Below are 24,581 nucleotides of genomic sequence, written 5' to 3' on the forward strand. Positions count from 1 at the left end.
CTGAGGTGGCCCCTGCTCTGGGTTCCAGCTGGAGACAGTCCATCCCCAAATTGCAGGGGACGGACAAGCAACTGTGGGCCTCCCTGCTACCTGGGCTCCAAGGAGACACTGCCCGTGGCCACCTGGGCACTGAGAACATGGTGCCAAACACACCTGCAGGTGGTGCCCTGATCCTTAGCTGGGGCTCAGGCTTCCATGAGGGGACACACGCCAGTTGACAGCAGGCTTGAAGTTCTGGCCAGTTCTGAAGCCAGCACTGAGCCCCGACATCCCTCCCTGGGCCCCCTGTTCCCTTTGTGCTTCCTGACTGCTTGCTGCACCTGACTACTGCAGCCACCTGACCGCACACCCTCTGCTGAGCCAGAATCCCCGCATGGCTCACCCTGGCTCTCAGCCCCTGTGCCCGCCAGCCTTCCTGCCAGAAGCAACTGAGATCACGAAATGCCACCATAAATACGGCCACTTTATTAACATATGTCGATGAGTACTGACAAGGATACAGGACACCCGGCTGTCCATGCCCAGTGCACCATGAGAAAGGGCCTCTTCCGGGGCATAAAGTGCATGCCCTCTGAGCACAGCTCCTGCAGGGCAGGTGGAGCCAACACTAGGTCGTGGGATGGGGTCCCCTGGAAGGAGCATGCCTCAGTACCTCCAGGGACTGATGGTCTGTGTCCCTTGGCTGTCCTTGCAAGTCACCTTGGAATGGCTGCACCTCTGCAGAGCAGAACCTGGGCCAAGGGCAGGTCTCACCTCCATGCTGGGCTTTGGACTCTGGGCCCCATGTTTCTGGGGCTGCTGGGGGTGGAGGTGGCCGCCACCAACACAGGACCCTCTGGCTCCAGGTACAGTCACCACAGCCGGGGCAGCTCTGGGGAGGGGTTGGTGGGTGCTGGAGGCTGTCCCAGGGCTGGGCAGAGCAGCGATCCACAGGCCATGGGAGTCTGCTGAGGATCAGCCGAGATTCCGCCTTAGGCCTTCACACCAGGGGGCCTACAGGACGAGTGTCCAGGGAGGGGCCCGAGAGCCACATAAGCTCAGGGCGGGCTCCCGAGTCTCAAGGGGCTGCAGGGCCAGGCCTGGGAGTGGGGGTCCGGCAGGAGCGGCAGCAGGCCTTGCTGTAGTACCAGTGGCCGCAGAGGTTCACCCTGATGGCCAAAGCGCAGTTGGTGCCCGGCTGGTCCTGGCAGCTGTCATCTGGGGAAGTGATGGGGCAGGGTGATGGGGCAGGGTGTTGGGAGGAGGCGAAGAGGCAAAAATGCAGCCCCCCCCCCCACAGTCTTTTCGCAGGGGCAAGGGCTTTGCCCTCTGGGCAATAGGAACCTGTGGTTTCAGCCATGGTGGATGTCCCCTGCAGGTCTCTGCCACCTCTTTCCCACCCCACACCCTCCCAGCCAGTCCTGGAGCCACCGAGGGGCTTGATCTGTCACTGGGAGAGGTGACACCTCAAGGGCCAGGATTTGAGGAAGACACTGTCCCCTGGACACCTGAACATCCCCTGGAGCCCAGAGTTGCCCCCTCCCCACTTGAGATGCCAAAGCAGAATCGCCACCTGCCTCTGCCGCTGCCATCCCAGAGCCCTTGTCCACCTGCCAGGACCCAACCAGAGGCCCTGCCTGGCCCCTCCTCCCCGCAGCCAGGGCAGCACCAGAATCCTGGTCCAGGGGCTCCGGGTGCCCTCCCACCTGCTTGTCCCACAGGCCCTGGCTCTGGCCACAGCCCCCTGGGAAGCCCTGCCCTCGGGTGCCCCTCTCACCTGGGGGCTCTGTGGGGCAGGGCTGAAGGTCACAGGCTTGTCTGCCCACGGGCTTCACCAGCGGGTCACATCCGCGGACGATGTCGGTCCCCTGGTAGCACTTCACGTCCCGCATCCTCACGCCCACCCCACAGGTCTTGGTGCACTGACATGGGAGAGACCAATGGCGTGGCAGAGCCTCTCCGACCCCACCCGCTGCCCACACGGGGCACAGGGAGCTCCTTGGAGCCTAGACCCTGCGGCCGGGCTGAGTGGGAGGTGAGGAGACTCTGATTCTCACCCCAGCTCCGCCATTTCCCCAGGCACCGTGTGGGTGGCCCTGGGTCGGCCCTTCCCCTTTGGCGGGTGCCTGCTGTCCTGGGCCTCTAACACAGACAACTTACTATGGCCAATCTTTGAAGCCACTGCCCCCACGCTGGATCCCTGTCCAGATGTCCCCTGGGTACCCTAAGCTACCCAGAACACCAGGGTCATCTGCTGACCCCGATCACCCTGCCATCCTCCTGCCATGCTCCGACAGGCGGAGGCTTCCTGATGTGGGTGACCCTACACCACCCAGGCAAGCCTGGGACCTGGGCCTGGGCTCCCTGCAGTGGGTGGGCGCCTCCGCTCTGCCCTCCCTCCAGTTTTCTTTCCAAAGGCACAGAGAGACCAGGAGGACTTGGCAGGAGGCTGCCCGCCGGCTGCCCACCCGGCCTGGGGACTGGCTCAGCTGGAGGTGAGAGACACAGCTGGCTTGGCATCATGGCCAGAGGACAATCTGCCTTTGGCGGGCACCCAGGGAAGCCTGTGGACGTGCCCCGGGAGACTGGCGGGCTGCCGGCGCCGGCTCCCTGTCCCTGGGGAGAGGGTGGGATGGGGCAGCTGAGGAACAAACCCTAAAGCGGTGCCTGGCATGGTGGGCAGGCAGCCGCTGGGACAGGACAGGCCACACACCCACAGCCATCTGCACCAGCCCCCTCGCCCTGCCCCGGCCTTGGGGAACAGGGAGGCCCTGCTCCCTCCTAGCCCACCTGCCAGCAACGCCTGCTAGGCACCTGCCCCTAGAGGCCCATGGTCCACCCAGAATTCATCTGTCTGCATGGCTCCCTGGGACCCCAGCCCCAAAAGGCCTCCCCTGCCCCTCCCCTCCTCCTCCCTCCCGGGCCTGGCCGGGACCCTGCATCTCCTCAGCCCTCTGCCTCCTCCCGGAAGCCCCAGCCCTGCCTCAGTCTCTCCCCTCTTGCTGGGGGTCTTTCATGGGCAATAGGAGCATGTGGTGGGGGAAGCAGAGGATTTGTGCAAGGCAGGGTCTGTGTGAGGTCCTCCCGCCTGCGTGGGGTTGGGGGTCCCAGCCCCGTGCTCCAAGGAGTGGCTGCACTCATGGGAACCCACCTCCAGACCCCTGCCACCCACTGGTCCCAGTGGCCCAGACCAGGGCGGCCTCCGTGTTGGTGTCTGGGACATACTATGAAACTCTCAGGGAAGGTCCTGAGCTCCAAGTCCCCTCCGATACCTCTTTACTGTCCCTAAGCCCTCAGAGTTGGCCCGAGTGGAAACTAAGGCCACAGGCAGCTCTGGACCCCACCCAGTGGTTCTCAAAGCTGGCTCTGGGCCTCCCTGTGTGCCCCTCTGGGAGCCTGTGGCCTCACTGCAGGCGCTAGGGACACAGCGCCTGCGGACTTCCGTGTGAGTTAATGAGAGCGGACGGACGTCTGGACAAGGCTGGCTGTGGTGTAAGAAAGACTCGGAGCACTGGCAAGGCCTGGGCTCTGGGCCCTCCAGCCGCCTCCCGGGAGGGTGCTGGACAGCGGACGTGCACTTGCCCTGCCTCACCCACCAGGGACAGCTGCTGCCCCAGCTGAACCAGGGTGCTGGGCCCTGGGGGGCTCCTCTTCTGGGAGACGGGGTGGGCTGGCTTGGGGACTCCTTCCCTTTGCAAATTCTCCACACCCCCTGGGTTGGACCCAGGGCTCCCATGTTCCATAGGCCCCCAATAACTGTGGGACCCTCAGGAAGCTGGACAGCTCACTGAACTCCTAATTCTCCCTCTGAGAAATGGAAAGGAGCCCTCCTCAGGGGGGCCTGGGAGGGAGGAGCCCTCCTCAGGGGGGTCTGGGAGGGAGGAGCCCTCCTCAGGGGGGTCTGGGAGGGAGGAGCCCTCCTCAGGGGGGCCTGGGGACCCCGTGGTGAGGGCACTGCCAGCCCAGCACCCTCTGGCTTGGAGTTCTGGGGACCAAGGAGTCCACAGAATCATGCAAGGGCCAGGCTTGACACTGGGGCCAAGAGAGACACTGCCCTGCCCTGTGGGCATAGTGTCTGCCATCTAGCTGTACCCCCGAGTCCCACAGTCCTGCCTCGCTGCGTCTCACCCTGGGGTCTGTCAGGCCCACATGCTGACGCAGTCACCACTTAAAGGCCACAGTTAAGTCTGGAAAACAACCAGGCCCCTGAGGCCCTGGACAAGCGCTGCAGGGCCAGCAGGGGCAAGATCAGGGCAGGCTTCCTGGAGGGGGCAGCCCTCCACCCACTGCTCTAGTGCACTGAGAGGCTTACCAAGGACAAAACCCTTAGGGACCTCTGCGGCAGGAGGGGACCGCAGGCGCTCACCTCTGACCAGGGGCTGGTGTACCACTTGAAGCAAGGCCTCTCAAAGCAGGTGCTCTCCTCAGGGGGCTTCCTGGCCAGCCCACACTCGGGGCCGCTACGCGTCTGCGGCTTCCCATTGGCCAGCTCCATGCAGAGGACCAGCCGCCTCTTCACACCACGCCCACAGGTGGTGTTGCACTGAGGGCCAGAGGGACAGGTCAGCGGCCAGGGGCCAGTAGCACCAGGACAATCCACCCAGCAACTTCCGGGGATAGCAGTCTGGTCAAGAGCCTTTGGCTGAGAATATCTGGATCAATAGGCAAATTGGCCAGAACGCTGCTCAATAACCATTTGGCCCCAAACAGATTTGATCAAAAGCAATTTCGCCCAAAACCATCTGTTTTGAAACAAATTGGCTAATGGCAATTTGACCAAGGAGGATGTGGCCAAAATCAATTTAGCAGAAAACAACTTGGCCCAAGATTATCTGGTTAATCGTCAGCAGCCGAGGCAAGTGGTTGAGAGCAATGCAGGGTGACTGACGGCTGCCAGGGAGGACGGACGTCAAACCAGAGGGCCCGCGGCACGCGCCCCTGCCCACCAGGAACGTGGGCCCCAGCAGACACCACCGTGCGTGTGCCCACTGCATTCAGGAGAACACTAAGGGTTTTCCTGCCTGTTTGGCTCTTTGTGTGTAAAATTAACTTTAGTGAATCACACCTTCACAATTTGCAATTAATTCCTCATTTGGGCCAATCTGTCCTTCCCACCGTTGGGCAAATTCTCTCTGGCCCCACACTCTCCCGAGGAGCCGCCCAGGCCCCAGGGCACTCACCCGCTCCCAGTCCTGGGCCAGCCAGTGTGCCGGGCAGTTCTTGTCCCCACAGGGGTGGATGGCCAGGGGCTTGGTCTCCATCTGGCACTGAGACTCGGGGACCACCCGTCCGTCACTGGTCTTACAGTACACGTGCCTGATTGTGCGGCCCTGCCCACAGCTTCCACTACACTGCGGGAGGGGACAGCAGGGACAGAGTTAGAGGGGTACTCCACAAGCCCCCCACCCACGCGTCCAAGGGAGAAGAACAGCTCCCAGGGCAGCATGGGGAAGCAGTTGCCCTGGTAACCAGTTTTTAAATAACATTTTCTGTTCTAATTACAGAAATAACATGTTCAATGCAAAGCACACAGAGAAAAGCACAGCTCAAGAGGTCACGTGTGCCCCTCCCACCAGAAGTGACCCTGGCCATCATGTGAGCAGCTCTGTTCCAACAGAGAGAAGACAGATGGAGAGAGAGAGAGGGAGGGAGGGAGAGAAATGGGCACAGAGACTGAGGGAGAGAAAACGGACATGTATGTGAACACAGACAGGCAGAGAAGCAGAGACAGAGAGAAACACACAGAGACAGGGAGAGGCAGAGGGAGGCAGAAACAGAGAAAAGGGAGAAGGAGGCAGAGACAGGGAGAGGGACGGAGGTGGACACGGGCACAGGGAGCAGGGAGCATGCTCATGGCACGCGTTTTGGTCCCTTGTGACGGACATCTTCACTCCAGGAAAACGGGAGTGGCAGGGTAGTGCCCTCCGGCTCTTCTCTGCCCCGGCCCTTCCCTCACCGGTCCCCAGTCCGAGACAGTCCACTGGCGGTCGCAGGGGGGCCCCGAGCAGTTCTTCTCTCCCACGGGCCGAGTGCTGGGGTCACACAGCTTCTCGTCCTCGGAGCAGCGGATGTCCCTGGTCACCACACTGCGCTCCCCACACTTGGCCGTGCACTGCGGGGAAGCCAGGGTGAGGGGTGGAGGGGACACGGGCCGCCTCGCCCTGCCACGCGGTTCCTGGGCTCTCGCTCACCTCGGACCACTCGGACATCTCCCACTGTGGCCCGCAGGCCGGGTTGCGGCACGTCTTGCGCTCCTCGGGCCGCACAGCCTCCGCGGCCTCGCACAGGTCGCTGTACACGGAGCTGTCGAAGCCGGGGGACAGCATCTTCCAGCAGCGCACGATGCGGAACTGGTAGCCCTCACCACAGGTGCGCGAGCACTCGCTCCAGCTGCTGGTCTCCCACCTGGCTCGGAGGGAGGGCGGCAGGGGCCAGCCTCAGCCCTGCCCTGCAGCCCCACCCTCCCCTCCCGCTCCACCCCAGGGAGGCTGAGGCCAGTCACAGCCCAGCCAGACAGAAGGCAATGGAGCTGTGGCCATGGCGAAGGGGTCCTCAGGAGGCCTGTGGGGTGCTGCAGGATCCACCTGCAGGGCCCAGCCACCTCCTCTGCCCTCACCTGCAGCCTGCAGCCTGGTTCCCTTGCCCACTCTGCTCCCGACGTCCTCCCCGCCTGCTGTACCCCTCTTGGGACCTGGAGCCCTAAGACCCCACACTGCTGGGTGGCACAGGTGGGTGGCACAGGTGGCCCCTGGGTTCTCTGGTTCTCCACAAGCAAAGGTGGAAATGAGCAGAAGGAGGCCCAGCCAGTGTGCGGAACAGACCCCTCCTCTCCTCCCACCTGAGCTGGGGTCCTCGGGCAGGTTAGAATAAGAGATTCAAAGCCTGCGGGGCTGAGGGGACAGGCCCACTCTGGGACAGTCGGGGTCTTCACCCTTCCCAGGAAGGAGCAAATGCCCAGGAGAGAGCAGGCCAGAAGAGTGTGGCTTCCCAGGGGTGACCGCTCGGCACCTTGGCTCTCACACTGGTTGTCACCAGGGGAGAGTGTGCTTAGGGCTCCGTCTCTGTATCGACAAGGCAGGACAGGAGGCCTGGGGCTGGAAAGACAGCCTCTGCCCGCATCTCGGGGACAGCCGGTTGTTATTTTGGGAATAATCTTTTTGGCTTATAGACTCCTAGCTGTTCCCAGTAGGCCTGGGGGCAAAGACACCCAGCAACAGCAGCACAGAGAAGCATCCTCAGCCTCCGGCAGAGAGCAGCCCTCGCTCTGCCCCTCCTGCAGGGCCCTGGGGCCCCAGCCCACCGCCCTCCACCCCACAGGGTCCTGCTGCTGCTCCGGGCAGAGGCAGATAGGGCTGCAGTGCGTGGCGCACACGTGCGCTGGGCCCCGCGCAGGCACCTGGGCTGGCACTCCCTCCCCGCGCAGAACTCGTGGACAGGCTCGGGTCGGGTCAGGGCGTCACAGTAGCTGTCGTCTACCTCCACCCCGTCGTAGCGGACGCACATGGCGTAAGTCGACATGACCCCTGTCGGGCAGGGAAAGGGCCTGAGGGCAGGTGGTGGGCAGAGGGCCTGGGAGCCCCCTGGGTTGGGGACCAGGAGAGTTCCCGGCTCACGGCACCATTGAGAGTTCCAGGGCAGGCTGGGGGCCAGGTGCCCCTCCCTGCCCAGGGCCAGGGCCCCCTCTTCTCGTCCCTCCACAGCCCCACCCCATCTAGCCAGGTGCCGGCTCACCTGTGGAGAACCCTGCCTCTGAGCAAACTCAGATCACCCTCACAGCCACACAGCTGGCCTCACAGCTGGCCCTCCTGCTTTAACCCCGCGGGCAGGCCACAGCGTGGACCCTGACCTTCAGGTCCTCTCCAGGGCCTCCGGTGAGAGCAGACGCCCAGTCCTTAGCAAGGTGCTCTCCAGGTGCCTTTAATCATCACTCTTCATGAGATCTTTCTGGGTCCCACCATGGGGACGTAGGGAAAGGGCCACCTTCACCTCATGGTGTCCAGACCCCCTCCACTGCCTTCTTCTCGTCTTCCTGCCCACCCTGGCACAAGGCCCAAGCTCCCTCAACGGGGTAGCCCCTGCCAAGGAGCCAGGGAGAGTCAGGGAGAAGGTGGAGTGGGGCGGGGTCTGCTGGGGCAGAGAGGCAGCCCTCCTGGAGCCAGTCCCCAGGCAGAGGAGCCCAGCCCCGGCGCCCCTTCCCACTTCCTCCCCTTCATCCCTGGGGAATTTTCTGGACACCTCTTCATGACACCAGTCCCAGGAGCAAAGCTCCTCCAGGCTCTGCCACAGGCTCGCCCTTAGACTCAACGTGGGCCAGGAGCCCAGCGCCGGAGCAGACAGGATGGGCCACCATCCCCAGCACACCTTGGCCTGGGGTGGGAGCCGGCTCTGCACGATGACCTGCCACGGGACACTTGCCACGCGCGGCTGGCCCACCCCTTGACGCCCCAGCCTGGGTTTCCAGCACAGCTCAGCTGTGAGCATCAGAGGCAAGCACAGGAGAGTGGAGGGCCTGCAGCATAGGGGGTGGAGACCCAGGCAGGGAGCCACTCACAGAGGGCTCCCCAGCTCTGTCGAGTCTGCCCAGTGCCATGGGCCCAGCCAGGAGCCTCCTGCAGTGACAGGGAACTGGCTGTCTCTGTCCACTGCTGGATAGCCTCAGAGGCACAGGTATACACAGAGCGCATCCTTCCCCCAGAGCCAGACCTGCCCTGACAGTCTCCTGGGTCCTGCTTTGCGTCTTGAGCTACACGGAACAGGTCCAATCCCCCTCCCTGGTCCCTCTTTGGGTGTTGAGGGATGGTGGTGTCATGTTCTCCCTGAGGACATTGTCCATCCAGGACTGTCCAGCAGGACTCTTGCTACATAGACCATCTTGTCCACATGACATGTCACAATGTCACATCTCCAGACAGTGATGTGTCCAGATGCTTCCCAACATCTCCTCTGTCTCCTGAAATGCTACCAGGGCAGCAGGGACACAGCCAGACCCAGACTGCCTGGTGTCCTCTCTGGCCAGGGAGTGTGGGCACCCAAAGCCTTGGCCAGCTGGGGGTGCTGGGTAAACCAGGAGCATCATGCATCTGAGGGGCCACAGAGTGTCCTCTAAATCAAGACTCGACATCACAAGCCTAGATACAGTCGTCCCCAGCTGGCCCTTGCTCTCTACCACATTCCCCCTCCCTCCAGTGCCCTGTGTCCCACTGTAACCCGTAGCATCCCCCAGGTAGGGAAGGAGCAGGCCACAGGGGCAGCTCTGGCCAGTGTCTCAGTGTGGAGGTGGCTGCCACATCTCCTGACAGGCGTGGCTTCAGATCCCCCTCAACACTTTCTAATTGGAGTGTCCGACCAGGTGACCCCAGGGGGAGGGTCTCTCTGCCCTGGCCCCTCCCCACTGAGAGGTCCTGGACTCTGACCCGCCCCTCAGTAGTGGACCGCAGGGTCTGTCTTGCCCTTCCCCATCTGCCATAAGCAAAAGCAAAACCCTGGGCCCGGAGGCCGCCTCTGATTGTCTGAGAAGGGACACAGTACTGGCAGCCGTGGGGAGGGGGCCCAGGGCCAGCAGCCCATGGGAACTATGATGCTCTACTGGACACCCCAGGACCCAGCTGCCGAGGCCCGACAGTTCCCAGTACCTGTGGTGCAGGTGGCGCTGCAGGGCTCGTGGGAGGAGAGCTTCCAGCGGTACATGTCAGCCGGACTCACGCCTTGCTTGCGCGCCTTGGGCCTGGTCCTGAAATGAGGACAGGCAGGGACGTGAGGACGCCGGACGCCCTGCACCTCTTTTCCTGGGAGGTGCATTGTCCCTCACAACGTCCCTGCTCTGGGCCCAGGAGAGATCCCCACCCGTGAGGGCCAGGCCCCCACTTCCTAGAACAGAATGGGTGAAGCCCCTGGGGGGGATACTTCAGGAGTGGACAATGCTGGCCTCTGTCCATCTGAGTACTTCTTCTGAGCAGGCTGAAGGGACCCCTGAAGTCCTCCAGCAGTACTGGAGGGACGGAAACAGCGCCTCCCGCAAGCACCTCACTGTACTTGCTCACGACAGCCAGAGGATTCCCTCTTCCCACCCCAGGGGCCTTAGGTCCTGAGAACGTTCCAGAATTCTCTCCCTACTGCTCCCTCAGCTGGGATTCTGAGTGTAGGGGAGCACCAGCCATTCAGCCTCCAATTATCAAATACTCCAATTATCAAAATTCAAAGTCCCCTGCGCCCGGGGGAGTGGTGCATCCCGTGTTGGGGGTGGGGTGTCTGGGACGGCGGCACAGACCTGCTAACGGGAAGAGGCACGCTGGGTCCCAGCCAGGCACCAGCTACAGTTCTTGGCCGGAACTCAGGGGCCGAAGCCAACTATTGTTAGGAGTTGGCTTCCCCAAGCATCAGTGCACCCGGCGTCGGCCTCGGCCCCCACTCTGCAGGCTCAGCAGGGGAGGGGGGTCGAGGCGGCTCCCTCAGCCTGGGACGTCTGCTGGAAGACATGCCACCCGAGCTGGAGGGCAGCCCAAGGAGTCCTGAAGCCCCAGGGCCAGGGGAGGTAGGGTGGGCCCAGCCGACAGCAGCTCACCCAGGCCTCACTTCCCCTCGTGGACACGGCTGCAGGCCCAATCCACTTCCCTCAGGCCCGGCTGGGCTGGCTAAAGAAAGAGGATCTGGCTAACACCCTACACGAGGCTGAAACTGGGGCCACTTCTTTCCGGATCCATGGTCACCTTGGTGGTCAGGCCGAGTGTTATGGGCATCGCGTTCTGAGGGCTGGCTGGTTGATTCTGGGACGAGACATGCTTGGCTGCACGGAGCCTGCTAGCCGAGGCTGTGAGGAGCTCTTCTGCTTTGCTTGGGTTGGTTCATGCTCCCCAGGAGGACCCCGGCTCCAGCGGAGCTTTGGGGTGAACATCGCCTGGACAGGCATGGCACTGAGAACCCAGGAAACGGTCTACCAGGGTGAGCTCCATGATGTGGCTCCAAGAGGGCCCCAGGAGGAGCAGGCCAGGCAGTGAGGCCAGGGCCTCCCCGGGCTCCAGCCTCCAGTCTGTTCAGCCTTGCCCAGGTTCCAGGAAGAAGGGAGCCTCTCCCCTCCCTCTTCTTACAAAGTAGAGGAAACTTTAAAAGGGGAAGGGGTGTCTAAGACCCCAAAACCTCAGAACCAGGGACCAGCGGGATCTGCTTAGAGCTGCTCGCAGAGGGCGATCCTCCCAGGAGAGGGGAACCCGGGTAAACCGGTCCCTGATGCTGGGTTCAGGACACTTGGAGCTGCGCCGGTGGGTCCCCCACCCTGCTTTCAACAGTTTTCAGCTCTGCCCAAGAACAAAAGGTGATGAGAAGATGCAGTCCCTGCCCCAGCCCCTCCGGGGGAGCCTGCCATCTCTGTCCCATCACACGAGCTGCAGTCAGCGCACAGTGTGACTCACACCTGACTCAAGAGACAGCCACAGGTTCAAAATAACCCTCTGGATCGGAAGTCGCAAAGGTACTCGTGGAGGGCTGCCCACACACCACTCTCGCCAGCACGTGCAGGCGTGGGCCAGAGCATATGCCGCTCTGGAACCAACCCTGCATATATTGGCACAACAGGGCGACACCTAACAGGTTCCCTTATGGGAAGCAGCACCAAGAAGCCAGCACCCCGGAAGTCACTGAGCCGCCCACCTCCCTCCCTCCGTCCTGAAGGGGGTGCTGCCCCTCTCCTGAGAGGGGCTCCTGCCAGCCCGCCTGGCAGGACACGGGCTCCTACAACCCCAGCTGCAGAAGCTCTGAAATGACCGCGTGTGTTTATAAATAAGCCAGAAGTTTCTCTCTTCCTTTCTCCCCCAAGGCTTCAGAGAGGGAGGCGTGTGCCTCTGTGGCACAGACGCTTCTTCCCCAGGCGAGTCTGGTGACAGGCCCTCCCTTGATTGTCTGAGGCATTTCTGAGAAGATGAAAATAGCCCTTCCTTTCTGGGCTGCCCTTTGATCTCCTGAGCAGACACCACTTCCTGTGTTTGCACAACCCGCCTAGACGGGCTATTTTGGCCTGGTAGTTTCCCCCGTGGCCTCCCTGGCCCTTTATCTCCCCAGACCATCTTTGGTCCCCACCGGTAGCATCCTTTGATGGCAGCCCAGTCGGGGGAGCGGTCACATCTCACTGACTGGGCCTTCTGAGTGCTGACAACCTATTTTATCAACAGGCGCCGGGAATCCACTCCTCCCGAGCGAGCGGCTGAGGGGTTGGTGAGACTCACAGGCAGCAGCAGAGGATCTCTGAGATGTTAAGGCTTCAGAAGCTGGGCTGGGAGCAGCCTGGGAGAACCGCCTGCCTCAGCAGGGACCCCTGACAAGCCCCTCAGTGGGAAACTGAGGTCCAGGGCAGGGCAGGGACGCGTCCAGCTCCCACGGCCTGCTCTGCCCCTCTGTCTGTGCCACACGGCGCCTGCATTTCCTGAGATTTCCTGAGGCGTAAGCCGAATTAAAGAGAGGGTCTCTGTGCCATCCTGATAAACCTGCACAGAGGGCTTGGGCACCAGACAGCTGGCCACCTTCACAGTCCTGAGCCACACATCTTGGAGGTCCCTCCACCTTGGAGGCTCCATTCATTACCAGTAACCTCTCTGTACCGAGCCCTTGCTGTGCTTCACCGCAGAAACGCCGTGATCACTGCGCGCTCTGGGAGGGGAGGGGGCCCTGGCCCGAGACAGGGCTGGCAGTGCGGAGGGACTGGCCGGGTCACACGGGCAGGTGCCTTCCGACTCTGGTTGGACTCAGATCCTGTACCCCCAAGGCAAAATCTATCACTCCCTATCGATCACCAGGTCCTGCTGAGTGGGCAGAGGCCCAGGCCCCGGAAACTGTGAGGGTGCAGGGTCAGGGTGAGCAGGCAGCCCTGTGTGGCCAGGTGGGAGGAGGGGCAAGAGCAGGCCCCACACCAAAAAAAGGAACCCCCCAGAGTCCACCGGCCATGCCCAGGGTGTCTCAGTTTGAGGAAACAACACCCAGAGCCCCTGGCTCCTGGGAGGCTCCTTCTACCACCCTGCAGATGGGTGAGGAGTCACTCAAACCCCATCACCCAAAAGTGACCCCAAATCTCCCACAAACCCCGTTCCCCAGTTTCAAAGACCCTGACCTCAGCACCACAGGACCTGGGGGCGGGGCTCTGAAGTTGGGGTTTGGGTGGGCCACCAGAAAAAAAAATGAAAGCCAGCGGCTCAGCCGACATCCCGTCCCTGCTGCCCTGGGCTGCTGTGCCTGGCTCCAGACGCTGACACCAGCCCCACTGCCCACCGGGGGTTCTGGGAAGCCCTGCACCTGGAGGGTGGCCACTTCGGTCCAGAGGCTTGTCACCAGGGTCTGTCCTTAGCACTGACTGCAGAGCTGGGCTACCTGCTCCCGTCAGCTCTGACACAGAGAGGCTCCATTCTCCAGGCCCAGCCCTGATGTCCAGGAGTCCCCAGCCCTGACTGTCCAGGTGTCTCTAGCCCTGACTGCTCAGGAGTCCCCAGCCATGGCTGCCCACTGTCCCCACCTGTGGCTGCCCAGGCATCCCCAGCCTTGACTTCCCAGGTGTCCCCAGCCATGGCTGGACTCTGGGCCAGGTGCATGGCAGCTGCAGCTCCAGCCCATCCTAATCCCTGATTCCAGGTCTGCCCCTTGGTTGAGGAGCCCCTGGGCCCCCCACCTTCTCTCTGGCTGCGGTGGAGGTTGAGCGGAGGCTCCGTGTTCGGGGCGGCCTGGAACCCTGCTCGTGTCTGGCAGCCTGTGTTCCGTGACTGTCCAGACCCCAGGCGCTCAGAGTGAAGGTGTCACTTCCCTCTCCGAGCCCCAGGAGCCTCAGGCTAAGGGTGGTGTGGCCACTGCATATGCCCCTGTGCATGGACACCGGGCCCCTTCGCCGGCTCAGGGGCAGGCTCAGGACTGCCAGCCTCCTTCCTCCAGTGTCAGTGGCGTGGATGGGAGTCAAGGCTGGGAACACCTGGGCAGCCATTGCCAGGCACACCTGACCCAGGGCCCTAACTTTAGGGGAGGACACACAGCCCAGGCCTCTGAGCTCATGCTGAGACCCACAGGGTGGCCTTCCAGGACCTGGGGAAGGAGTGCTCTCTCCCACTTACCCCCCACGTCACCAGCCCTTGGGTCAGCCCCCCTGTGGTGACTCCACCCCAGAGGGGTGGACAGGGCAAGGGACATGCCTCCTACCTAGCCTTGTGGGTCCTGTTCCCGGCCATGGCGGGGAGGCTGGCACTGGTGTTGGGGAACGGGGCCTCCGAGGAGGTGTTGGAGAGCCTGTCACTGCTCAGCTCCAAGTAGGACCCATTGACCAGGAAGGGAGCAGCCCCCTCGTTCTCCTCATAGTCCACATAGAGGCTGTCAGCAGCGGGGCTCCGAAGGCCGCCCTGGGCAAAGATGCTGTTCATGGTCTCATTGAGGGCGAACTCCTTAGAGTCAGAGCCTGTGCCCAGGAGCTGGTCGGAGATGGCATTGGCAGAGAGGAACTCCCGGGGGGTAAAATGGGTGTCCACCTCTTGGTCATCGTTGTCGCCCAAGAGAGCTGTCCCTGTGGCGTTATGGTCTAGAGAGAGAGAGACGGGCGGTCTATGACTTTAATCTTGACTGCCAGGCCATCCTTATAAATCCTACACATAAGACGATTTATGTCAGAGAGGCCCTCCCTGGGCCAAGGGGGCTAGGACATGCCCAGAAGGTCAAGATCATCTCTACAGAGAGGCCTCCACAGTGGGTTGGAGAGGGTTTCTCATCCAGCCCATCTGGACCCTCAGCATGTGATTTGGCTTGGAAAGAGTGTCCTTGTTGGTGTAAGGGTCCCCTTTGAAGTCATTTGGGGTGGGCCCTCGCCACACAGAGACACAGAGATCCCAAGGAGATGGCCAAGTAAAAACCCAGGCAGAGGGGAGAGAGGGCTGCAGCCCCAGGCGAGAAGTGCCCGCCAGCCACGGCTGCAGCCCACGGGATGTGCACAGATGAGCCCAGAGCTCGCCTCGTGAGCCGCGAGGCAGGCTGGCCGAGCCTGACTCCCAACTCCTGCAGGGTGGGTGGGTGCTGGACTGGGCCAGGGCACTTCCTCTCCCTGAGCCTCAGTGTCCTCCTCTGTCAGACCCTCATGACCATGGACCTACAGCTAGCATCTGTGGTCCCACGTCCTGAGATTCAATAAACCATGGATCAAAACTCCTTGGGAGGACACGGCTTCTGCACTGAAGAGGGATGAACGCTTTCTTGGCACAGAGTGGCCCTTGCTGACATGGTGCGTGCACCGTCTCACCCAGAGCACCCACAGCACTCCCAGTGCACGCGCAGGCCCTGTGCAAATGCCACGCGATTCTGTGTGAAGGACTAAAGGATCTGGGAATCTGAGAGCCTGCCCAGTCGTTCCTCCCAAGGAAATACTGGCTACTCGAAGAACGTGCGGGAGCAGGTCAGGGAGAGTCTTCGGCACTGGGCCGGCCCAGAGAGGGTGTGTGAGCACCCTGGCTCTCCTCAGCAGGCCTCACAGGGGTGAAGGGCCCTGAGCCAGAGACTGTCCCCAGGGACCCCGACCCACATTCTCCCTTGTTACCTTGGAAGCCCTTGCTCCTCGGGGGCCCCTGGCAGGCCCCGCCGCTGGCCGGCTCGCACACCTCGTTGGTCTCCTGGCCCCTGCGCAGGCCCAGCTCCACCTCTGGGCCCGTGGCACTGAACAGCCGGTTGTCCAGGCCCAGCCGCTCCGAGGAGGCCTGGCCGTAGAGTGAGCCGTTGTGTCTCATGAAGCCCAGCAGCCCGGCGCCCAGCTCCTGGCTCTCCGCACTGGCGGAGGCGGGCTCGGGGAAGCTGAAGTAGAGGGGCCGCTGCAGGCTGTGCGCATGCGGCTGCAGCAGTGTGTACTCGAAGGTGATGGAGGGGCTCTTGCCGTTCTGATTCCACACCTGGGAAAGGAGAAGTGGACCCAGCTCCTTCTCTGCCCCCCAGCCCTTCGCCATACACCCTTCGGGACCCAGTTGCCCTGGCCCCCTGCCGAGTCCCACCCAGGGAATCGAGGTTGACCCAAGAATGCTGCCTTCCCCAAGGCCTGGGGGAGCACTGTCCAAGGACCATGAACAGGGCACACCAAGGCAGGGGCACTGGGTGCCGTCCACCTTGGTGATGGGCAATGTCCATGTCTAGAATCTTTAGGTATTGAAGCCAACTACAGCCCAACCTGCACTTTATCGTCACCATGGAACAGAGATCCCGAGCAATACTCCCACGGGCCTTCTCCCCAGGCCCCCGGAGCAGGCCCATGGAGGATGCAAAGACCCAGTCTCTCCCCAATTTGGGACAGCCTTGGGGGGCCAGAGGAGTGCAGAGCTCCCTGCAGGCAGGTGAGACCTCTGTGGAGACTGGAGGCAGCTCCGCCTCCCCCACCAGGGGCTCCTGCAGCACCTCCCCAGGAGGGTCTCCACAGCCTCTGTCCATAGGCTCCTCCCTGAACCCAGGAGTGGTCCTTGGAAATGGATTTAGGAGCAGCATCACCTGGCCACCAGGGCCACAGGCCTGCCCGAGGTGGGGGGGCATGGAGCACGGAGGCAGCTGTACCTGGTGAGAGGGCCCCCACAGGAGAAGACACGCTGTGGGCAACGTCTTGAGGTTTTGGGAGTTGGCTGGGGCAGCCGAATCCCACCCTCTAGGGCCACGCGTGGACACCACGAGGGAGCCCTCACTTTCTGCAGCTGCAGGGCAGAGAAGGTGGAGGAGGCCAGAGAACCAGAGGCTGCCTTCTCACCCTGCCTTCCACTACACCTAGGGCAGGGTCAGGCCGGGAGAGGATCGCAGGACGTGGGTGTGGGGGCTGACCCAAGTGCCTGAAAACATGGACTTCCTTGAATCTTCGGGCCCAGAGAGGCCAGTTCCACCCTGTGAAATCTGGTGCTCCCTCTGAGTGACGACACCATCCTGGGGCCCCCAGGAACTGGCCCAGCCTCCCTTCACCTGACCACCAGACCAACAGCTGAGGTCAATCCCCATCTACACTCCTAGGGAAGTCCAGGGGAAAGGACATCACTCACAGACTCTCACAGCCAGCACAGGAGCTGGGGCGCACTCATACCAAAGGGGGTGCCCGCTGGCACCCACGAGGGAGAAGGGTGGACATGCTACCTCGTGGCCCCCACAGTGAAGAGCAAGTGCCCCCAGCTGTGGCAGATCAGGGAAGAACGGCCCAGAGGCTGGTCAACACACCAGATGACCAGCTTCTGCTGGAAGGTCTGAGGACATTCTATTCATAGGAGTGAAAAGAAACACAGTGGAAAATGATTCCAGCGTCCCTTGGAGGGACAGTACAGTGTCTCCTGTGTCTCCCAGGCCAGGAAGATGCTGGTGGCAGAAGATGCTCTTACATCCCCAGCAGCCATGGAGTGACTGGATCCTGAAATGGTCAAGGCAGTTGGTGGGGGCCTGGTCCACAGAGACCTTTGTGCATGGCTAACAGGAAAAAGGGCCCCTTAGAGAAAGACCAGGGGACAGAAAAGGCCCAGTTCAATCTGTCCACCAAGGAACTCAGGTGTGGAGAGGGGGGCACTGCCCCAAGGAGTGCCAGGCTCCTGCCCTGCTCCCTAAGCCAGTTCTCAGCCAGAATCTCCAAGTGGGTGCACAGCCCGGCCCCAGGAGGAACCCAAAGGGTGTGCGGGGATGACCCCGCTTCCTTCCCAAAGGTCGAAGCCATTTACCAGGTTGACTTCCTTGCAGAGGTGGGTCCACATGCTAGAACCAGGGTCCAAGTTGCCATCACCAACTAGGGACACCAACTAGGGACTCAGAGCACCATCATTCCTGGACCGTGCAAGCTCGTGGTGGTAACAACTAGAGTGTGGCTCAGGCCTCAGGCTCCCCTGTCCCCAGTGGGTCACCATTGGTGGGACCTCCCACTGGGTCCCTGACTCGTGGGGTGAGAGCCATGGTGCAGAAGGTAGCACAAGACTCTGTCCAACCCCGTCCAAGACAGTGCCATGGCCTGCAGGAGGCCACAGGGCAGTGCCAGCCTCAGGACCCAAGGGTGCAGAGCTGGGAGCCCGTCTACCTGTGCAGAGTCCTGTGGTTTGCTCCTACAGAAGGAGACAGCCTGTCTGTCACCAGAACACAGGAAGAATCCTGGGGAGGGTCTCTTCCTCATCTAGGACCGTCAGTCCAGCCCACCCACTGGTGACATAGCTGCCAGCTCGCCGGGCACAGTGGCCTGAGCCTGTAATCCAAGTCACCTAGGAGGCTGTCACAGCAGCCCTGCGGCTTGGCGACCAGCACGGTGTCTTTTCTAGAGCAGATGAACGTGGGTTGAGCCCACCTGGCCGTTGACCAGCAGGTAGGCTCTTCTCATGCCATGGGGGAGAGGGCCGGAAGCAGTTTCCATCCCCATGAGGGGACAGCAGCATATGTGCACAGCTGTGACCGGGCCTACCTTGACTCCCCGCTCCTGCTCTTGAAGACAGTTCAGAGGGAAAGGACCACTCCCCAGGACACACATTGGCCCTCTGTATTGGTGCCATCGTGTTTTTCAGACCAGAGGAGAAACAGGAGCCACTGGAGGCCCTGGTGAAGCCCACGTCCTCCAGAGGGCCACGGGTTCAGCCCTGGGAAGACTCGGCGCCCTCAGCCCCATTGGCAGGAACTTCAGGGTCCAGTGGGGTAGGACACACCAGGACATCCCCTTGGGAGCGGAAGGAAAACCATAGCGGCACACACCTCCACCACGGGGAAGAATCCTGGGGAGGGTCTCTTCCTCAGTCCAGCCCACCCACTGGCAACATAGCTGCCAGCTCGCTGGGCACAGTGGCACGAGCCTGTAATCCAAGTCACCTAGGAGGCTGAGGCTGGAGGATTGCGGGTTTCAGGCCAGCCTCAGCCACTGAGAGAGGCCCTAAGCAACTTAGTGAGACCCTGTCTCAAAAGAAAAAAGAAAAAGGTCCAGGGATGTGGCTCGGTGGTAAAGCATCCCTGGGTTCAATCCCCAGTACTGAGGGAGAGGGAGAGGAGGAGAGAGGGAGAAAGAGGGGGGGAGGAGAGAGGGAGAAACAGGTGGAAGGAGAGAGGGAGGGAGAGGAGGAAGGAGAGAGGGAGGGGGAGAGAGAGGGAGAGAGGGAGAGGAGGAGAGAGGGAGAAAGAGAGGGAGAGAGGAGAGAGAGAGAGGAGGGGGGGCCGGAGAGAAAGAAGGAGAGAGGGAGAGGGAGGGAGAAAGGGAGAGAAGGAGAGAGCACTGAGTGGCATGCTGAGTACAGAGGGCTCTGAGGCAGGTCCAGGCCGTGACGCACACAGTTGGCCACTTGGGCCACAGGAACTGGCAGACCCCAGGGGAACAGAGGTGTGTGGGGAAGCATGTCATGTGGCAGTTCTGGCAAGCCCAGGGGGACATCATAGCATAGACCCCGGGGTTCAGGAGCCAGCCATGCCATCTTCTCATTTAAACACCCGCCATCCTTGGGGCCGGACCCCTGCGGCGACAGGATGGGGACAGCCAGGCAGCCAGAGAAGAAAGTCAGGTCGTGAGCTCTCTCAACTCCATAGTTCTTATGGGACAGCTGTGCCACAGCCGATCCAGGCTGCACTGGCAGTGTCCCAGACAGCCACCACCCAAGACTCCTGCACCAGCACAACTCTGAGCTCTCAGGGGCTGCAGGAGGTACCCTGGCTACCAAGTGGGGGGCAGGAAGTGCCTGAACTTGGTGTGGAGAAGCCAGCACGGTGTGAGGATCCGATTCACTGAACTCTCCCTCAGGGGTGTAGGAAACCCTCCTGGCAGGACCACTTGGCCACCGAGGGGCACAGGCTGACCAGGAGCATGGCCTGTGAGCAGGAAGGCCAGCATCATGGGCCATGTGGAGAGCTTGGCTGGCTGGTCAGCAGCCTGGAGGGAAAAGTCCAGGGGACTTCCTGGTGCACTCCTGGACCCGGCTGTCCTGGGGTGCGGGTCCTCACCTGGTCATTAGTGCTTAGCACACAGGGACACCGCTGACGTGTAAGAGCTGCTGAGCAGCCGCGGGCAAGTAGAATGGCTTTCTTGGTTACACAGGGTGGAAATCACGCATGGCCAAGGGTGTGTATGGCCAGGGGTACTCAGCCACTTCCCCTGGCAGAGCACACCCTGCTGGCACCAGCACAGAGCTGGCCACTCCGCTGCTGGGGGGCAAGCTGGCTGCCCTCACAGGGCTCCCCCCGGGCTCACAGAGGTTTCGACACAAGATAGGTTGACGTAGACACTGACATGGGCAGGGGATCTGCTCCATGGCAAAGCCAGGGCCACAAAGGAGGCACAGTGACAGGCCCCTTGCCACGGCTACATCTGTGACATGGCACGTGGTCCCAGTAGGTGGACTCCATGGCTGATGACACAGGAGGCAGAAGCAGCAGGGCTGGGACTCCCAGCGGCCACCTGCCTGGGGCCTTGCACGCCCCAGCCCTGCAGGACCTGGGGTGCCGAGACCCTCATGGGAGTGGGGCCACCAAAATACTCAGCCTGTCTCCTTAAACTGTAAGTTATGGTTGCCACCTGGTCTCTGTGGGCACCTTGTCTCCAAAAGAAAGAAATGGCCATCCTGGCAGGGTAACTGACCCCAACTGTGGGGAGCAGAGAAGGACACCACATGACCCTGGGCCTGCTGACCCATCCTCCTGGGCCTCCCCTGGTATCCTGTTGCCCAATTTTTTTTTTTTGATCCAGGGACACTTTCCCACTGAGCCACATCCCCAGCCCTTTTTATTTTTTATTTAGAAACAGGGTCTCTCTGAGTTGCTCAGGACCTCGCTGAGTTGCCGAGGCTGATCTCGAACTTGTAATCCTCCTGCCTCAGCTTCCCAGGAGTCTGGGATTACCAGTGTGCACACTGTGCCTGGCCTGCTGCCCAGTGTTGATGGGGTCTGGACGAGGGCAGCGGCCTTGGAATCGAGAACACCATGGAGACCAGAATCACCTCACCAGGAAAGTCACTAAAATTAGCAGAGGTGCCAGTCATGTGCGGGGGGATTTGAAGCAGGTAGGGAAGAGGGAAGCCAGGGGCATGGGTTGTGGCCCCCAGGCCAGCCACAGTTCATCCCACTGGAGCTGGAGAGGACAGCTCCCTGCAGAGGGAGCACAGGAGCAGAGAGCCCAGCAGGGTCCGTGGGCCGCAGTGGCTGCCTGGTGCGCCCCGCTCTCACCCTCAGGGGCTTACTGCAGGGGCCGTGGACGTTGAGCCCCACCCCAGGCTCAGCCAGAGGGAGCTCTCTCCCCAAGGCCAACCCCTCCCTAGGAACAACTGCACCCAGCAACTCCACAAAGGCCACGCTCAAGTTCACGCTGACCTGGAGGGATGGGCTGAGAGTCGCTTGTGCCTGGGCCGCAGCCCACAGCTCCAGTCCTGAGCCAGCCCTCCCCCCAGCACTGCTTCCAAGACCCTCCCCAGCCACCTGCATGGGACCTCCAGCCTTGAGCTATTTCTGGGGACCCTAGCCCCTGGCACTGTTCCTCCTGCCGGGGGCCAGTCTATCTCAGGAAGGCTCCAGGAAAGGCCAGGCGAGCACAGGCACAGAAATATACCAGCCCGTGAAATTCTGAAGGCAGTGTGGGGGGCACCCTGATTAGAGATGCCTCCAGGGGACACTGGCTCCGACTCCAGGCAGGGCTGCTTGAACCCCAGGGGTGCTGCTATGAGTCCATCACTGGGCAAGTCGCCAGCCTCCCTATGCCCAGTTTCTGCACCTACAACATGAGGCCATGAAAACTGGCCATGGCGGGGGATGAAAAGCCAGACCCAGAGGGTGTGTGGCTTTCAGTCCTGCAGCACTCCCAAATGCTTGCTGGCCTTAATAGCCCCAGAACCTCCTGTCCCTGGCATCTCCAGATGCCAGCCATGGAAAACTGTGACAAGCAGCATGCATAGGCCAAACTCCCCTGCCCGCTGCTGGGACCCTGAGCCAGCCCCCCAAGTCCTGAGCATCCAGTGGAGGCAGGGTCAGGTGAGGGCCAGGGCTACAAGAACTGCTCTGGTCCCCCAGCCTTGGGAACCTGGCACAAACACCACAGTGACAATGGGGCAGCATGGAACTAGACGGGGGGCATAAAGCCCTCAACTGTGCAATGGGCATGGACCAAGCCTTAGCTCCCTGGGAGGCTCCTGATGACCAGAGAATGGATCAGCACAGCATTGCCCATAGTGCCAGCCAGCAAGGAAGGCGCAGCCATGCTGAATGATGGGTGGGGGGATGGGTGGGGGATGGGTGGGTGAGGGATGGATGGATGGGAGATGGGTGGGAAGATGGGTGGGTGAGGGATGGATGGATGGGAGATAGGTGGGGAGATGGGTGGGTGGGTGAGGGATGGATGGATGGAGAGACGGATGGAGAATGGATGGGGGATGGATGGATGCTATTTAGATGGGTGGATGGATGGATGGGTAGATGAGTAGATGTGTGAATAGTTGGTAGGTGGATGAGTGAATAGATGGATAGATGAGTGGATGGATGGGTGAAAGGATGAATGGGCAGACTGATGGATGAATAGGTGGATGAAGGGATGGACAGATGGATAGGTGGGTGGATGGGTGTACAGATGGATGTATAGGATATTGAGTGAGAGCAAGTGATTGAGGGGCAAGTGCGTGGGTCAATGAGTTGATGAGTTGATGGGAGGCTGAGTGAATGAATGAGGAAGGGAACAGGGTGGGGGGGCTAGTGAGCAAGGGTCTCAGTGATTGAAGGAAAGAGCCCCGGTCTAAGCATCCGCCATGCACCATGAGTGTGCACGTGGAAGACCATGGGGACCACTGGCCCACAGGCCCTTGCCAGTGACTCTGAGGGGCAGCCCCACAATCCCTGTGGTCCCCGCCTCCTGGGGACACGCACCATGACATTCAGACCCTGGTTGGTGGGCCCCTGAGCCACAATGTACTCGATGCCGGTCTCATAGACGTCCATGGGCCGCCGGTACTTGACCACGGTGCCCGCGATGTTGAAGTTCTTGGGGCTGTCCACTTTGTAGTTGCCATTAAAGAAGTAGAAGCCAGCTTCATCCGCAAGAGCTGAAAGGCAAAGCCACCAGGTCACGTGGGCCAACAGACGGGCAAGAGGGAGGAATGAGGGGCAGGGAGCTGGCACCACTTCCTCAGGGAGTCACAGCCAGCCCCCCAGCCCTTCCCTAAATGCCACAGAGACAGGAAGCTTCATGTCACCTGGAGGATCAGACAGACACTGTGGCCAGCACATGCCCCTGGCCAGTCAGTGCTGAAGAGGTGCATACGCACTTTCCTATCAGCCTAAATAAACACCACAGACTCGTTGGGACAGCTAGAATCGCCAGCCAGGGACACCCTGGGCCAGTTCTCCCAACTGCCATTGAGGAGCTGAGGGGCTTCAGCTTCTATCCTGGTGGTAAGAAGGGGACATCAGTGCCTTATCCAGTGCCCAAAGCAGTGACACTACAGCCCTGACCTAGCTGGTGCAGACACGGTCTACCAGGCCCTTCCTGGGGACCACACCAGGCTGACCAGCTGTGCCCTCTTCAGGGACCAATTCTGTCCCTCTGACCATCCAACCAGCCTGTCCACCCAGGCTGGGCTGAGGCCTGCTGGGGTCCAACCAGGCCACAGGGCAGCCTGGGCCCGTTCTGTCACCCTCTCCCTGAGGTGGGTGTGGGTGGACACTCCCAGGGCCTGATTGGAGCCAGCTGGAAGCTCAGGGCAGAGGAATGTGCTTGAACCCCCCAGCAGCCTGTCTCCCTGTGCTCCAAGGCCAAGGGACTGCCTGCTTGGAGCTGGTCCTCTCTGGGCTTGGAGGGCGAGCTGAGGCCCTCAGATCCTCCAGGAACAGGGACAGGAGGGAGGAGGCAGACTCAGCACTCAGGGACACTCTGTCTTCCAAAGGGTGTCCTTAAAGCCAGTTCCAGGAACCAGCCTGCCAGAGGAGAACAGCTTCCAAAGTCGCTGATGCAATCTGAACAGAGGAGCCGGGGCAATTAATTTATTATCAGACAGACGCAACAAGCAGGACGTGTCTGCATGAAAAGCACCCTTAACGTAACAACGTCAGAAAATAACGCAAAGTCCACGTTCTGCCAAGGCCTGGCTGTCTCGGCTCAGCTCCGAGGCTCAGCTTCCAGGTACGCGCCCAGGGTTCAGCTGGGGCTCGCTTCCAAAGCCTATTTCCTGACAGTGAGGACCTTCCTTCCTGCGGCTCCCCAGCTCTCCAAGGCTGCCCTTGGCGTCTCCACGATTCTGTTTCAAGAATGAGACTTTGCAGCCAGCCCAGAGAACACGGCCTGTCCTGGCCTCGCCGCTCCCCATCCAGCAAGCAACAGAGCAACTGGCCTGGCAAGGGGCCCAGCTCCTAGGCTCTGTCCAGAGCAGCCCCCAGGGTGGTGACACCTGGGGCCAGCAGCTGCAGACCTGCAGTGACTGGATGCTCCTTCCAGGGGGTGCACAGAGCTCCCACCCAGGGCATCTGGGCAGGGGCAGCAGGGACAAGGCTGGGTCCCAAGCTGAGGACTTTCAGCAAAGCCCCTCCCCTTTCCAGCATCCCCAGAGTCCTGGCTCTCACTGTGAGGCATGGGGAAGGGAGGCAGCGGGAGGGAGCACGGGTCAGGAGCAGGCTGGGCCTGTGCTGGGGAGCAGCTCCCAACACAGCCTGGGCCCAGGGCAGGGCAG

At 61.5% G+C, this 24,581-nt stretch overlaps 1 protein-coding gene across 2 annotated transcripts in view; it reads right to left on the minus strand.

Moving 5' to 3' along the window:
• Positions 1-445: 445 nt before the first annotated feature.
• ADAMTSL2 (ADAMTS like 2) overlaps positions 446-24,581 on the minus strand; it is a 32,875-nt gene continuing 8,739 nt past the window's right edge. For both annotated transcript variants that reach the window (XM_081279406.1, XM_081279405.1), the window contains 11 exons: positions 22,786-22,961; positions 15,521-15,866; positions 14,143-14,515; positions 9,612-9,709; positions 7,376-7,502; positions 6,171-6,384; positions 5,936-6,091; positions 5,160-5,330; positions 4,346-4,522; positions 1,757-1,901; positions 446-1,197 (listed from right to left, as the gene is read on the minus strand). In XM_081279406.1, coding sequence (XP_081135532.1) covers positions 1,058-1,197; positions 1,757-1,901; positions 4,346-4,522; positions 5,160-5,330; positions 5,936-6,091; positions 6,171-6,384; positions 7,376-7,502; positions 9,612-9,709; positions 14,143-14,515; positions 15,521-15,866; positions 22,786-22,961 — 2,123 coding nt within the window. In that variant the 3' untranslated portion in view covers positions 446-1,057. The remainder of the gene's footprint in view (positions 1,198-1,756; positions 1,902-4,345; positions 4,523-5,159; positions 5,331-5,935; positions 6,092-6,170; positions 6,385-7,375; positions 7,503-9,611; positions 9,710-14,142; positions 14,516-15,520; positions 15,867-22,785; positions 22,962-24,581) is intronic.

Source organism: Spermophilus citellus (assembly GCF_964194105.1).
Source record: "Spermophilus citellus genome assembly, chromosome: 2".
NCBI lineage: Eukaryota > Metazoa > Chordata > Mammalia > Rodentia > Sciuridae > Spermophilus > Spermophilus citellus.